This window comes from Ailuropoda melanoleuca, chromosome 1 (genome assembly GCF_002007445.2).
Source record: "Ailuropoda melanoleuca isolate Jingjing chromosome 1, ASM200744v2, whole genome shotgun sequence".
In the NCBI taxonomy this organism is placed as follows: Eukaryota; Metazoa; Chordata; class Mammalia; order Carnivora; family Ursidae; genus Ailuropoda; species Ailuropoda melanoleuca.
In genome coordinates, this window is record NC_048218.1 from 176632446 (window position 1) to 176648684 (window position 16239).

Sequence of the window (16239 nt, forward strand, 5' to 3'; positions counted from 1 at the left end):
TTTGTTATTGTTGTTGACTTCATCTTTCTACATTTAACCTGTGTCTACAAATTCTCTCATCCGAACAAGGATGTGTTACAGAACAAGAGTGTGAAGAACTAAATTAATACTGCCCATGGCCATCCATGTTTGTATCCTTTTTCTTGGATACAAGGCAATAAGCATAGCTAAGGTCTGGCATTAGTTAGCTGTAAAAAAGATTCCTGGGTGTAGGGAACAAATACAAAGGGCTTAAATGTGGACTCTACAATAGCTTCATATAGAATACCTCTGTACCCACAAATCCTTTTCTTCTGGCTATCTCTTTTCCCCATGCCAGCTCGAAGAACTATAGAATGTTATCAGGACATCACTGACTGATTTACTTGGTTGTGACTGCCTTTAATAGACAAGACATAAATGCAATAAAAGTATGCAAGTATATTCTCCTGGCTTTTCTCCTAAAAGAACTGCAAAAAAGGCTTAGGTTTAGGAAGACTATTGGCATTGTTTTATATTTTGAGCAATGCTCCCTACCATTTTTATGGTTTACATGGGCATTCTAATCCAGTATTATTAACAAGTTTGTTTTACAGCCTTTTCATTTTTTATGACAAATTCAAGAAACAATTCCACAGTCAGTATCTATGACCTAATCCTTTGGATTTTCCTTTAGTTTAAAAAACATAGAAATACATTCCATCATGGTACTGATGGACCCAATCTTAGAAATTAAAATCTGTGATATAGTCAATATTTCTGATTACTAAAATCATACAATGAAATCAATCACAAATGTTTTATATGGCAAAAAGTAGAATAGCTTTCTATTGACAAAAGTGTTATGGCTAAACAAATCAAAATAAGTTTGAACAGTGCTGATGTTGACCAAAAGTTACCACTCAACAGTGCTAGAAGTAACGAGATTGTTAGTTGAAAAAGGCATACTAAACTACTGAACTCATTCTTAAATTTAGGATGATAAAGCATTCAAATCTAAGTTTAAGATAGTCTTTCCAATTGTTGGGATATGAATTTCTCTAATAAGAAAAATAGGACTTAGAAAACCCAATGCTTCGCTCCTTTTATAATGTTTAGAAGTCCTTAATGAAATCATTAGCTTTTGTAGCTTCTTTGTTTATTGAGTATTGTGTAATATAGGCTACCACTAATAATCTTGGGGAACTTTTTGTGGGCAGTGGATCATAGACATGAAATTTCTGTGAACCATTATGGTGAATATTGCAATTTGGGGTTTTTTTTTAAACTCAAATTTTTATAATACATTCTTCGTAATAAATATATTTTTTGTTAAGAAAAATTTGTCTTCCACCTTTGATATTACCTACCAACTTGTAACACCGAAAGGGAACCAAATGTTAGCGTGTGGATTCTTGAAGAGGAATACCATTCTAGCACCGTGCTCTGAAAAATGGGAAAATGGAACGACAGCTTGATTCCCCCCCTTTTTTTTTATAAAGATTTTATTTATTTATGTGACAGAGAGACAGCCAGCGAGAGAGGGAACACAGCAGGTGAGAGGGAGAGGAAGAAGCAGGCTTCCAGCCGAGGAGCCCGATGTGGGACTCCATCCCGGAATGCTGGGATCACGCCCTGAGCCGAAGGCAGACGCTTAACGACTGTGCCACCCAGGCGCCCCCCCCTTTTTTTTACCTGCCTTTTACTATCAGAGAATTGGCTTGTAGCTTGCACTTATCTATAGATGAACAAATACATCCCTCTTACCCACAATGTATTTGTAATTTGTTGAGCAGTTGTGTTTAAAACTTTTTTGCATTGTTTCATTTTTGGTCAACAAATTAAGGGACCTGAGCAGGGGCAAAGGTGTAAGGATCAGTAGGCAATCAGATGTTAACTCTATGTAGGATGCTTGTCTTCTCCATTAGATCATCAGCTCCATGAAAGCAGGGGACTGTGACCACCCCAATCCTAATGTTTCCCCAGCATACTGTATATGGTAAAAGTTCAACCATTCGTTCAATGGATAAAGAACTGTTCAACATCATGAGAAGGCCATCTGGTGCTGTAAAATAATTAATACTTAATTATCTCTGATAGAAGTAACTTTCAAGGAAAGTAGACCTACAATGAACTAGAATTTATGCGGGCTGTTGTCCCTGCTTCTTTGATAAACAGCATGATGATACATAACAGTATGGTGGTAGTCACTTGAGCTCTCTGTATTTTGGTGAATCAATTTCTGAAATTAAAGAATTTGGGTGAATTGGCTTGAAAATTCTGTATGTCATTCAAATTCTAAACTGCTTCCCAAATTTGAAATCACTTAGAAGTCAAAGAGCACAGAACTTTCAGGTTATAAGTAATAGACAATGAATATTAGAAAATTTAAAATTTTTAATAAATGTGCTTTGTTCACAAAATGTGAAAAAATACAACAAACACAAACATACATTTTCAGGTATGCTATCTCCCACCATTTGGCAACTATGATATAAACCACTTTTGATCTAGTCATGATCCTGAAGAATCTAACTAAATGATCATTTATTTTTGAAACCCCAAATTATTTTGGAGAATCCTGTTCTGAGACACGAGACCCCTTAAAACTTATTTATATCCAAAGGAAATCATTCTCAAGAGTACCCATTCAATATTAGAAGGCTCTGTTAACTTCTCTTGTCATTACATATATAATTTGGCACCAAGCCACAGGACTGCTATTTTAACACTTAAATGTTAAACTGGCTTTGGTGGAATATGTATTAGTTTAAATCCTGTACCAACCTAATTTGAAGCTGAATTTACAGTAACAAATCCAAACAAATTTATACTAAGTGGGAGTAGGTTTTATAAAGAGACTTTCCTTTAAAGTACTACTTAAAATACATCATGCACACTTTGGAGCATAAGCAGAATCAACATCTGTAAACAATCAGAAGAATTTATAGCACCAACATGTTAGCTGTAACACAAAGGCTGACTCCAAGGTCATACTTACATCAGCCTCTCAAAAGCATGGTTTTCATTTACTTTCAAAGCGCTTTAATTAGATACATTGTTTTTTTTGCCCTTAAGATGGTATTTAGCCAAATCAAAGGAAACCGGCAGTATGGATAAAAGAGGTACTACCAAAACACAGTTCTGTTACCTGAACACAGTGGAGTTTTTTTCCCCTTCTTTTGGGGGAGATAAAGATGTGACCTGTAGTGCTTAATTGGAAAGAAAAGTCAGTCTTAATTATTAAGGGCTCTGAAGCTATTGAAAGTAAATGAAACATTTCAAGTTACTTTTGGCATATTTGAGCAACCAGTATTTATTGCATTCATTCAACTGACTTTTTAGGTTAATTACAGTCCTGTTACTTTCATTAATTTAGAATGTGAAATTTAATTTGAAATATTGGGTATATATTCCCAAACATTGATATCTTAAAGGGTAATTTTGCTTTTCTAAATAAAATTTGACGTTTGAAGTTAACTACAGCAACTCACAATAAGCACAAAAACATCAGTTTTACCAGAGCAAAGAGGTGCAGTTTATGAAATTTAGGATCAACTATTGAAAATGCAAGTTTCCTTTAAAAATACACGCACACACACACACGCGCGCACACACACAACATTAACCATGAATTCTGAAACTGTGATATTTCAGTGCAAAAACCTCAGTATGAGGTAATTTTAATGTAATAACCACTTGAAAAAAAATCCACACAGTGGCACTCTTAAAAATGACAGTTTACATGACAATTGCTGGCTGACAAGACAATGTGGACCAAATGTTCTTAGCTACTTAAACTAATCTTGTCTTGTTTGGACATATTTTTCTCCTTAATCATTTGCTTCTGATTCAGAAACACAGAAAGTCATTTATCAATGTGGAAAGGGAAAATTCCCACAGCCAACTAATGGTTTATATATTCAAAGAAAATTTCCTGCTAGAATTTTGATAGAGATTAGAATACCGAAAGGTCAAAACCATTTTATGAGATGGCTAGCAGAGGGTTAATTTAAAATTTTTCTATATAATTCCAGACTTGTAGTGCAGCACACCTCCTTAATGGAAAGGTGAGGACCCTAACAAGGTTGGTCTAGACAGAACATAAACTCTTACAAGTGCAAACCCTTTCACAAAGGTGTTTCAGGTCAGGATCGAGTATTGTTCTTGCTTAAATAGAAAATTTTGTAAATGAAACTTAAATTTAAAAAAGGTAAGAGTGAACTCTCACAGTTAAATATACTTAACACCAAGGCCTAAATCAATATGAAAGATATGAACATTCTACTTTGGCAATGGTGTTTATTGTACTGTACTAATGAAATTAGAATACATACTTGGGGGAATTCTTTCCCCAAATGTCTGATGCTGCCAAATGAGCAAAAAAGAAAAAGATCAATTCCAAAAAGTTGAGGAAATGCTGGATCATCAGTCAAAACTGAACAGAAAATGGCTTTCTGTAACAGGTAAGAATTTAGCTAGAAAAGAAAATAAGTGCATCACAAAACAACTAAACCAATCTATCTCTGTTTTAACATTTAACTTGTGAGTCATCAAAGTGCAAGCTACAGCTTTCTACATATCTTTCTCATTGCAATGGTTTAAAGTCAACACTGAAAAGATTAAAAAAGGAAAATACATAGCAAGTTATGCTTCATTTTCACAATAGCACTAAAGAAAAAAGGTACCTTTCTATGATATCTTAGTGCTAAATGCTAAAGTAACAGTGGTTTCTGCTATGACAGGAGTCACTTTGCATGAAACTTTAAGCTTTCTATATAAGAATAAATTTTAAAATCCAGAAGTAGAAAAAAATAGCAAACTCTGTAAACCTTTGCATTTCTTCTATGCAACCCAGGTTTTAAGTACTGAGTTCATGTTAGTATTTCTGATTAGTGTAAGCAATTAGTTTAGAAGTCTGGACTGAAAGGGCCTTTAACATTGATACTAACTTAAAAGTAATATGGGATCTTCTAGCTCATAGAAAGGGATAGAGCTGGCTTGACTTTCCCCAGAATCTGAGTCGTACGGAGCATCAGGGAGCTCGGCGAAACCATATGCTAGTTGTTCATCTTCTATATCTGATCGAACGTAGCAGGAAGGGTTAGAATATTCCTCCTCTTCTATACTGTTGAAATCTTGAGGAATATATAACATCCCTGGGTAGTTCCTACTAACCAAGTCACTTGTGGTTTTTAGGGAGATTTTTCTAAATGCCATCAAATGCATATGTGAAAATTTTGAATACTTGAAGCGTTTAAAGCCCAGAGATTCTATAGCAATCTTCCAGCTTTTCATCATCATAGCATGACGGTTCTGATGGGAGGAATCAGGTGTGATGATAAGCAATAAACCATTTAACACTAACAGTTCATGGGCCTTCTTGCAGCAAATCCATCGTTGGTAAGGTGATGGAAAATAAGAAAGGAGAAGAGAGAAAACCACCACATGGAAAAGTTCTCCAGGAAGAGAATCAATAGGGTTTTTCAGCTGCTTCAAAAAGGCATCGATAGCATCCTGTGCAAGCTGGAGTGGCTGCTGAAGCTGCAAGTTCAGGAAGTCACATTTATATACACTCTGCAGAAAGGGAAAAACAAGGCATAGTAAGAATCTGAAGATTATTTTCATACTATTACACAGATTTTACACCAAACTCTGTCACGGCATTTCTACATTTTCCAAGATTTAATTTTGATTCTTTCCCTTCTACATTATTCCACCTGCACAGACATTCAGACTGAACTTTTACTCACTAAAATCTCGAAGAGTAATCAAACCCAGAGAATTTCTACTCATCATTAAAAAATATATATTTCTGCCTGACAATTTGCAATTTAATTTGGGTAAGAGTTTGTTAGAAAGATTTATCTTAACTTAGTCATATTTACTTTCACTTCAACATTTACAGTTAACAAAGACAGGCCAATATAAAAACCTTAAACAAGAAATACCATGAAATACGAATCAAAGAGGATAATGAAAGGGGCATTATAAATTTGTAAATATGAGCACCAACACTTTTTAAAGATATGAAAAGTGTCTTTAAACCATTAGCTCGAACCATCTTAAAAAAAATTTTAGTATTACATTTACTCTATTAAAAAGTTAATACTTAAAACTACATATTAGAGTCAACGTAGATGACATGGGAACTACCACAGCAAAGTGAATACACAGCTGTGCATAATTTGCTGACTATTACAACTCCATGGAAATGATCCAGAATAAAACAGTTTTAAAGTTAAATAAAAATTAGTTGCTCTCTTAATATAATAGTTATTAACTAACAATGATAAGGGCTAATACTTTATTCCCTCATTCTGGTTACTAGGTAGACAAGCTGGTTACATAATCATGTGGACTATCTATTAGGGAAAGTGATATGTGAAGTTCTATTACACAGAAAAAGATGTTTTTCTCCTTCCCTTTGCTCCCCGCCACCTTTTTTTGGTTTTGTTTTAGGATTTGAGAGAGTGCAGGCAAGTGGGAAGAGGGGCAGAGGGACAGAATCTTCAAGAAGACTTCCTGTTGAGCAGGGAGCCCAACACAGGGTGTGATCTCGTAATCCATGAGATCATGACCTGAGCTGAAACCAAGAGGCGGACACCTGACTGATGGAGCCACCCAGGCACCCCCCCTTTTTTTCCCTCTTAAGATAACTTTACTGAAATATACTGATGTACAAGCAAGTATATTTAAAGGGTACTCACTGGTAAGTTTTGTCATTTAAACACTCATGAAACCGTTCCCACAATCAATTTAATAGATAGATCTGACACCCCCAAAAGCTTCCTCCCTGAGCCTTTCTAATCCCTTCCTTGTACCCTTCCTGTTCTTCCTGGCCACTAGGCAATCATTCATGTCATTTCTATCATTATAGATTAAGTTTGTATTTCACAGAATTTTATATGAATGGAATAAGACAGAATAATGTATTCTTGATTTGCCTGGCTTCTTTCACACAATACAGTTATTTTGGGATTCATCCACTCTTTTGCATCTATTGATAGTTTATTCTTTTTTTTCTTTTTTCTTTTTTTTAGTTTATAACTTTTTAATTGCTATAAGGTATCCAACTGTATTAAGAGTTTATCACAGTTAAGTTTATCCATACATCTGTTTATGAACATCTGGGGTGTTTCTAACTTTTGGCTATTCTAACAAGCTGCTACGAACATTTCTGTTTGACTTTCAACGGATATGCCTTCATTTCTTTTGGGTAAATATCCAAGAAAGGGGCAGCTGGATCATATAGTAGGTGCATGTTTAACTTTAAAAAAAAAAAAACCTCCAAAACTGTTTTCAAAAGTTGGGGCGCCTGGGTGGCACAGCGGTTAAGCGTCTGCCTTCGGCTCAGGGCGTGATCCCGGCGTTATGGGATTGAGCCCCACATCAGGGCTGCTACGAACATTTCTGTTTGACTTTCAACGGATATGCCTTCATTTCTTTTGGGTAAATATCCAAGAAAGGGGCAGCTGGATCATATAGTAGGTGCATGTTTAACTTTAAAAAAAAAAAACCTCCAAAACTGTTTTCAAAAGTAAACAGTTTCACATTTCTACCACGAGTGTATAAGAATTTCAGTTCCTCCAAATTCCCATCAATAGTAGCCAGCCTTTTAAATTTTAGTCATTATAATATAGGAGTGGAGTGGTATACTGTGGTTTTAATTTGCATCTTCCTAATGAGTAGTGATGTTTATCTTACTTGCTATCTGGGTATCTTCTTTGCTCAAGTGTCTGTTTAAATCTTTTGCTCACTTAAAAGGCTGCTTTACCTTAGAAAACACTGTTTTCTTACTGAGTTTTGAGAATTCATTATTCTGGATACAAATCCTTAATTAGATGTAGGACTTTAAAGTACTTCCAGATTCTGGCTTGTCTTTCTCTTAACAGTTTTTCATTTTGATGAAAGACCAATTTATCAATGTATTGCTTAATGGACTGCTTTTGGTGTCATACCTAAGAAATTTTTTCCTGATCCAATGTTGTTAAGGTTTTCTTCAATGTTTTCTTCTGGAAGTTTTATAGCCTTGTTTTACATTTAGGTTTATAATCTATTTCGAGTTCATTTTTGTATACGGTGTGAGGTATGGACTAAAGTTTTTTCTTTTGTATATGGATATCCAGTTGTTCCAACCACCATTTGTTGAAAAGACCATTTTTTCCATCTGGGTTGAATATAAGTAGTCCATAAATTTGGCCCTATTTGTGGACCCTCTCTTGTATTTCACTGATATTCCTGACACCAAAACTACAGTGTTTTGATTACTGTAGCTTTAAAATAAATCTTGAAATGAGGTAGTATTACTCAAACACTGTCCTTTTAAATTTCCTCATAAATTTTAGAGTAAGTTTTTCAACTTCTACAAAACTGCTAGGATTTTGATCAGGATTGCCTTGAATCTATAGATAAATTTTGGGAAAACTGATGTATTAACAATATTGAGTTCCTCCATGAATAAACATGGTGTGTCTCTATGTATCTAGGTCTTCTTTAATTTCTGTCAATAATTTACAGTTTTCAATATGCAGGCTTTCTCCCATCTTTTATCAGATTTATGTGAAATAGATATTTCATGTTTATATATTAAATATTTCATATTTTTGATGGTACTGTTTTTAATTTCTAGTTGATTGTGGTGTGTGTGTATAAACATACCAGTTGACTCTTGTATATTGATCTTACATCTTGCAACCCTGCTAAACTCATTTATTCTAGTAGCTTCTCTGTAGATTCCAAGGAATAATCTAATGGATGATCAATGTAATGTGTGAATAAAGACAGTTCTAGTTCTTTCCAATCCTGATGCCTATTACTGCTTCTTTCCTGGCTCTATTGCACTGGCTACGACTTACAGGGAATGCTGAATAGAAGTGTTGAGTAGGGGATACTCTTGTTCTAGTGGGGAAAACATTTTTCTTTTAAGTATGATGTTAGCTGTAGGTTTTTCATTACAGCCTTTACTAGGTTGAAGAAATTCAGTTCAGTTCCTTCTGAGTGTTTTCATAAGGAAAGAATGGATTTTTATCAAATGTTTTTCCTATGCCTATTGAGAGATTATCCTCTTCAGCGTGCTAGAGATGAAAAAATTGTTTTCTGAAATTAAACCAATCTTGCAAACCAAACAGCCATGATGTAACCTGTTTTGAAATATTATTGCATTCAATATGCTAAAATTTTGTATAGGACATTTGCGTGTATGTTCATGAGGGATATGTTATATTGTTCAAGAAGGTCTCTGGTTTGGTATCAGGTAATGGCCTAAGAGAGTAAGAAGGCAGTGTTCTATCCATTTCAATTTTATGAAAGAGTTTGTCTATAATTAGTATTATTTCTTAACAGTTTAGTCAATTTTCTTTTGTTTTAGATTTTATTTATTTGAGAGAGTGAGCAAGCAAGCATGTGTTGGGGGGAGGACCATAGGGAGAGGGAGAAGCAAAATCCATGCTGAGCACGGATTCCAATGTGGGGCTCAATCTCATTACCCTGAGATCATGACCTGAGCTGAAGTCAAGAGTTGGATGCTTAACTGACAGAGCCACGCAGGCACAACAGTTTAGTCAATTTTACCAATGAAACTATCTGGGCCTGAAATTTTCTTTCTGGAAAAATTTGTAACTCTCAATTCAAATTTCTATAATACATTTAGGGCCATTAAGGTTATCTATTTCTTCATGATTACCCTGTGATGGTGTCCAAGGTATTTGTCCATTTCATTTAAGTTGTGGAATTTATTGGGATAAATCTGTTCACAAGATTTCTTTTTATCCTCTTGATATTGGTAAAATCAGTAATGATACCACTTCTTCCTCTTTCTTAATCAGTATGACTGGTGGTTAATCAATTTTAACTTCTCAAAGAACTAGCTTTTGCTTTTATCAGTTTTCCAAGCTGTTTTTCCTCAAAGTTTTCTATTTCATTGATTTCTACTCTGATTCTTTTTTTCTTTCTTGTACTTTGAATTTAGTGTGCCTTTTTTGTCTGTTTGGAACTTTGTCATTGCTTCGAACCTTTATTATTTTCTAATAAAGGTGGTCAGGGCTATAATTTCCCCTAAGTAGCGATTTAGTGTCATCCTACACATTTCAGTCTCTTTTACTTTTCATTCCAAAATATGGTCTAATTTCCCTGATGAGTTCTTCTTTGACACTCTAATTGTTGTATCAATTATTGGGAGAGGGGTTTTAAAATCTCCGACTATAAATTTTATAAATGTCAGGGTGCCTGGGTGGCTCAGTCGGTTAAGCGTCTGCCTTCAGCTCAGGTCATGATCTCGGGGTCCTGGGATTGAGCCCCGCACTGGGCTCCTTGCTCAGTGGGGAGTCTGCTTGTCCCTCTCTCTCTGCCCCTCCCTCTCCATGCTCATGCGTGCTCTCTCTTTCTCTAATACATGAAAAATATGTCTACTTCTCCTTGCTACTTTTTCTTTTCTTTTTTTTTTTTTTAAAGANTGCCTGGGTGGCTCAGTCGGTTAAGCGTCTGCCTTCAGCTCAGGTCATGATCTCGGGGTCCTGGGATTGAGCCCCGCACTGGGCTCCTTGCTCAGTGGGGAGTCTGCTTGTCCCTCTCTCTCTGCCCCTCCCTCTCCATGCTCATGCGTGCTCTCTCTTTCTCTAATACATGAAAAATATGTCTACTTCTCCTTGCTACTTTTTCTTTTCTTTTTTTTTTTTTTAAAGAATTTATTTATTTATTCAACAGAGACAGAGACAGCCAGCGAGAGAGGGAACACAAGCAGGGGGAGTGGGAGAGGAAGAAGCAGGCTCACAGCGGAAGAGCCTGATGTGGGGCTCGATCCCATAACGCCGGGATCACGCCCTGAGCCAAAGGCAGAGGCTCAACCGCTGTGCCACCCAGGTGCCCCTTCCTTGCTACTTTTTCATAAGTGTTTGGTTTATGTATTTAAGCTGTTTATAGATGCATGTATGTTTAGGATTATTTTGTACTCTTGATAAATTGACCTTTTTATTATTTTGAAATAATCATCTTTTTGCTGATAATTTTCTTTGCTGTCGTTTACTTTGATCATAATGTAGCCACAACCAACTTTCTTTTTGTCTAGCTTCTTGCTCTTAATCTATTTGTATGTTTACAATTGAAGTGCATTTCTTAAAGGCAGCCGATACTTGGTGACTGTTATTTTTTCCCCCAATCTGACAATCACTGCCTTTTAAATGAATGGCTTAGTCCATTATTTTAAACTTAAACAAAAACAATTCACCCATTTCTTTGCACTCCCCCTGACAACTATCAATCTGTTCTCTGTATTTGAGTTTGGTTTAAAAAAGATTTATATTTCTTTAGATACCACATATAAAATAGTGTATGATATTTGTCTTTGACTCATTTCATTCATTTTTATGGACAAATAATACTCCATTATATATGTACACACCACATCTTTATCCATTCATTCATCAATGACACATAGGTTGTTTCCATATCCTGGCTACTGTAAACAATGTAGCGTGAACACTGGGGTGCATATCTTTTCAAGTTAGTGTTTTCATTTTCTTTGGATAAATACCCAGATGTGGAATTGATGGATTGAATGGTAGCTTCATTTTTAATTTTTTGAGAAAACCTGTTTTTCGTAACGGCTACACTAAATTTACATTCCCACCTACAGTGCGCAAGTGTTCCCTTTTCTCCACATCCTCAGCAATACTTTTCTTTGATAACTGCCATTTTGACAGGTAAAAGGTGGTATCTTACTGTGGTTCTACTTGCATTTCCCTGATAATTAACTGTATAGAGCATACTTTCATGAATCTCTTTGGCCATCTGTATGTTGTCTTTGGAAAAAATGTCTATTCGTATCTTCTGCCCAGTTTTAAATTAGACTATGTTTCTTTGCTACTGAATTGTGAGTTTAAAAATATATTTTAGATAGTAGTCCCTTATCAGATGTAAAATAATTTGCAGATATTTTCTCCCGTTTGGTAGCTTGCCTTTTCATACTGTTGCTGGTTTCCTTTGCAGAAGCTTTTTAGTTTGATGTAGTCTCCCCTGTTTATTTTTTGCTTTTGTTGCCTTTGGTTTGGGTAGTCAGATTTAAAATATCACCATGACTGATATTAAGGTGCTTACACTCTATGTCTTCTCAGGAGTTTTATGGCTTCCAGTCCATGTTCAAGTCTTCAATCCATTTTTAGTTTTGGTGTGTAATGGTCCAGTTTCATTCCTTTCATGTGATGTCCAATTTTCCCAGCACTATTTATTGAAGAGACTATCCTTTTTCCTCTGTCTATTCTCTGCTCCTTTGTTGTAAATTAATTGACCATAGATACATGGGTTTATTTCTAGGCTATTTGTTCTGTGTAGGTTTTAATACCAGTATCATGGTGTTTTAATTACTATACCTTTGTAACATAGTTTGAAATCAGGGAGTGTGATGCCTCCAGTTTCATTCTTCTTTCCCAAGACTGCTTTCAGTATTCGGGGGTCTTCGATGATTCCAATTAAGTTTTAGGACTGTTCTGTTTCTCTGAAAAATGACACTGCAACTGTGATAGGGATTGCACTGAATCTGTGTATTGGTTTGGGTAGTCTGGATATTTAACATCCTCTGACTCTATGAGCACAGATTATCTTGCCATTTATTTTTATCTTCAGTTTCTTTTATTGTATTGTTGTTTTCAATACACAAGTCTTTCACCTACTTGGTTAGAGTTATTCCTGGGTAGTTTATTCTTTTTGACACAACTGTAAATGGAATTGTTCCTTAATTTCTTTTTCCGATATTTCATTATTAGTGTATAAAAATACAATGGATTTTTGTGTTGATTTTTTTATCTTGCAACTTTACTGGATTTCTTTATTCTAACAGTTTCCTGATTTGAATCCTAAGGATTTTTATATATAGTATCATGTTATCTGCAAATAGTGCCAGCTTTACTTCTTTCTTTCCAATTTGGATGCTTCTTATTTCCTTTTCTTGCTTAATTGCTCTGGCAGTAACTATCCAGTACTGAATGAGTAATAGTGGAGAGAATGGGCATCCTTGTCTCCTTCCTGATCTTAGCAGAAAAACTGAAAAGCTTTTCATAGTTGAATATGATGTTAGCTGTGGGTTTGTCATATTAGCCTTTCTACTATGTTGAGGTAGGTTCCCTCCATAACCACTTTGTTGAGAGTTTTTATCATAAATGGATGTTGTATTTTGTTAAATGCTTGTCCATATCTATCAAGATAAGATTTTTATCCTTTGTTGAGATAGTATATCATATTTATTGATGTGTGGGATGTTCAACCATCCTTGCATCCCTGGAATAAATCCCACTTGATCATTGTGTATGATTCTTTTAATATACTACTGAATTCAGTATGGTTATATTTTGTTGGGGTTTTTTGTATCTACGTATTAGGGATATTGTTCCCGTAATTTTTCTTCTTTTGGCATCCTTGTCTGGTTTTGGTATCAGGGTAATGCTTCCCTTATAAAATGAGTTTGGAAGAGTTTCCAAAACTCTTCTAATTTTTGGAAGAGTTTGAGGAGGATTTTTATTTGTTGGAAGGTATTTCTTTTTTTAGCATTCATTTTTAAAAATTTAAAATCAATAATAGTTATAACTATTACTAGTTTCAGAGGCAGAGTTTAGTGATTCATCAGTTGCATAGAACACCCACTGCTCATTTTATCAAGTGTTGTCCTTAATGCCCATCACCCAGTTACCCCATCCCTCACCCACCTCCCCCTCCAGCAACCCTCAGTTTGTTTCCTAGTTGAGAGTCTATTATGGTTTGTCTTCCTCTCTGATTTCATCTTATTTTACCTTCCCTTCCCCCATGCTCATCTGTTTTATTTCTTAATTTCCACATGAGTGAAATCATATAGTTGTCTTTCTCTGACTTACTTCACTTAGCATAATATCCTCTAGCTGCATCCACATCATTGTAAATAGCAAGATTCCATTCTTTTGGATGGCTAAGTAATATTCCATTGTTTATACCACATCTTTTTCCATTCATCTGTCGATGGACATCTGGGCTCTTACAGTTTGGCTATGGTAGACACTGCTGCTATAAACAATGGGGTGCAGGTGCCCTTTCAAATCACTATGTTTGTATCCTTTGGATGAGTACCTAGAGGAGCAATTGCTGGGTCGTAGGGTTTTGATGAAACTTCGTACTGTTTTCCAGAGTGGCTGCACCAGTTTGCATTCCCACCGACATTTAAGAAGGTTCCCCTTTCTCTGCATCCTAACCAACATCTGTTGTTTTCCAACTTGTTAATTTTAGCCATTCTGCACCTGGTGTGAGGTGGTATCTCATCACGGTTTTGATTTGTATTTCCCTGATGCTGAGTGATGTTGAGCATTTTTTCATGTGTTTTTTTGGCTGTTTTTATGTCTTCTTTGGAGAAATGTCTGTTCATGTCTTCTGCCCATTTCTTGACTGGATTATTTGTTTTTTTTTTTTTTTTTAGGGTGTTGAGTTTGATGAGTTCTTTATAAATTTTGGATACTAGCCCTTTATCTTATAAGACATTCGCAAATATCTTCTCCCATCCTGTTGGTTGTTTTACGGTTTTGTCCATGTTTCCTTTGCTGTGCAAAAGCTTTTTATGTTGAGGAAGTCCCAATAGTTCATTTTTGCTTTTGTTTCCTTGCCTTTGAAAACACATCTAGCAAGAAGTTGCTGCAGCCAAGGTCACAGAGGTTGCTGCCTGTGTTGTCCTCTAGGATTTTGATGCAATCCTCCCTCACATTTAGGTCTTTCATGTTGGTAGGTTTTTGATTACTGATTTAATCCACTTACTTGTAGCCAGTCTGTTCAGATTTTCTATTTCATCTTAATTCAGTCTTGGTAGGTTGTATGTTTCTAGGAATGTATTTATTTTTTGTAAGTTGTCCAATTTGTTAGCATACAATTGTTTATCATAGCCTCTTATGATCCTTTGTATTTCTGTGGCATCAGTTCTAACATCTGCTGTTTCATTCTGGATTTTATTTGAATCCTCTCTTTTTCTTGGTGAGTATAGCTAAGCTAAAGGTTTGTCAATTTTGTCTGTCTTTTCCTAAAACCAGGTTTTAGTTTCATTCATTTTTTCTATTTGTCTTTTTAGTCTCTATTTCATTTACATCTGCTCTGATCTTTATTTCCTTCTTTCTATTTTTGGACTTCTTTTGTACTTTACCTAGGTCCTTGAGGTGTAGTTAGGTTGTTTGAAACTTTCCTTGTTTCTTGAGGTAGACATTTAAGGCTACGAACTTCCCTCTTAAAATTGCTTTTCCTGCATCCCATATATTTTGGTGTGTTCCATTTGTATTTTCATTTGTCCCAAAGTATTTTTATTTCTCTTTTGATTTCTTCTTTGACCCACTGGTTAATAGCATGTTTAATCTCCACATGTGTAAATTTCTAGTTTTGTGTAATTAATGTCTCTTTTCATACCACTGTGGTTAGAAAAGGTAGTTGATAATTTAATCCTCTTAAGTATAATACAAGTATTTCCATGACATATGATCTGTCTTGGAAAATGCCGCACTTTGATTTGAGAAGAAGGTGCCTTCTGTTGTTTTGGAGGAAGTGTTCTGAAAATATTAAGTCCATCTGGTCTAATGAGTCATTTAAGGTCAGTGGGATATCTGTTGATGTAAGTGGGGTACTAAAATCCCCNATGAGTCATTTAAGGTCAGTGGGGTATCTGTTGATGTAAGTGGGGTACTAAAATCCCCTATGATTATTGTATTGCTATTTCTCCCTTTTGATCTAAATATATATTTGCCTTATATATTTAGATGCTCTTATGTTGAATGCATATTTACAAATGTATTTTCTCATTGGATTGACCCATTTATCATTTTTGATAACCTTTTTTGTCTCTTATTACAATCTTTGCTTTAAAGTCTGTTGTCTGATAAAAGTATAGCTATTCCAGCATTCCTCTGGATTTCATTTGCATAGAATATCTTTTTTCCAACCCTTCACTTTTTGTCTGTTTCCCCTTACATCTGTAGTGAGTCAGGTAGCCTATAGATGGATCTTGTTTATTTTATCCATTCAACAAATTGTGTTTTTTATTGAAGAAGTTCATGCATTTATAGTTAAAGTAATTATTGATAGGTATGTGCTTATTTCCATTTTGATCATTATTTTCTGTTTCTGCAGTTCCACTTTGTTCCTNACGGTTTTGATTTGTATTTCCCTGATGCTGAGTGATGTTGAGCATTTTTTCATGTGTTTTTTTGGCTGTTTTTATGTCTTCTTTGGAGAAATGTCTGTTCATGTCTTCTGCCCATTTCTTGACTGGATTATTTGTTTTTTTTTTTTTTT

General features: G+C 35.2%; 1 protein-coding gene across 1 annotated transcript in view; it reads right to left on the reverse strand.

Moving 5' to 3' along the window:
- Positions 1–2335: 2335 nt before the first annotated feature.
- Positions 2336–16239, reverse strand: part of BMT2 (base methyltransferase of 25S rRNA 2 homolog) — a 93003-nt gene continuing 79099 nt past the window's right edge. Inside the window, exon 4 of the mRNA XM_034645096.1 lies at positions 2336–5599. Coding sequence (XP_034500987.1) covers positions 4906–5599 — 694 coding nt within the window. The 3' untranslated portion in view covers positions 2336–4905. The remainder of the gene's footprint in view (positions 5600–16239) is intronic.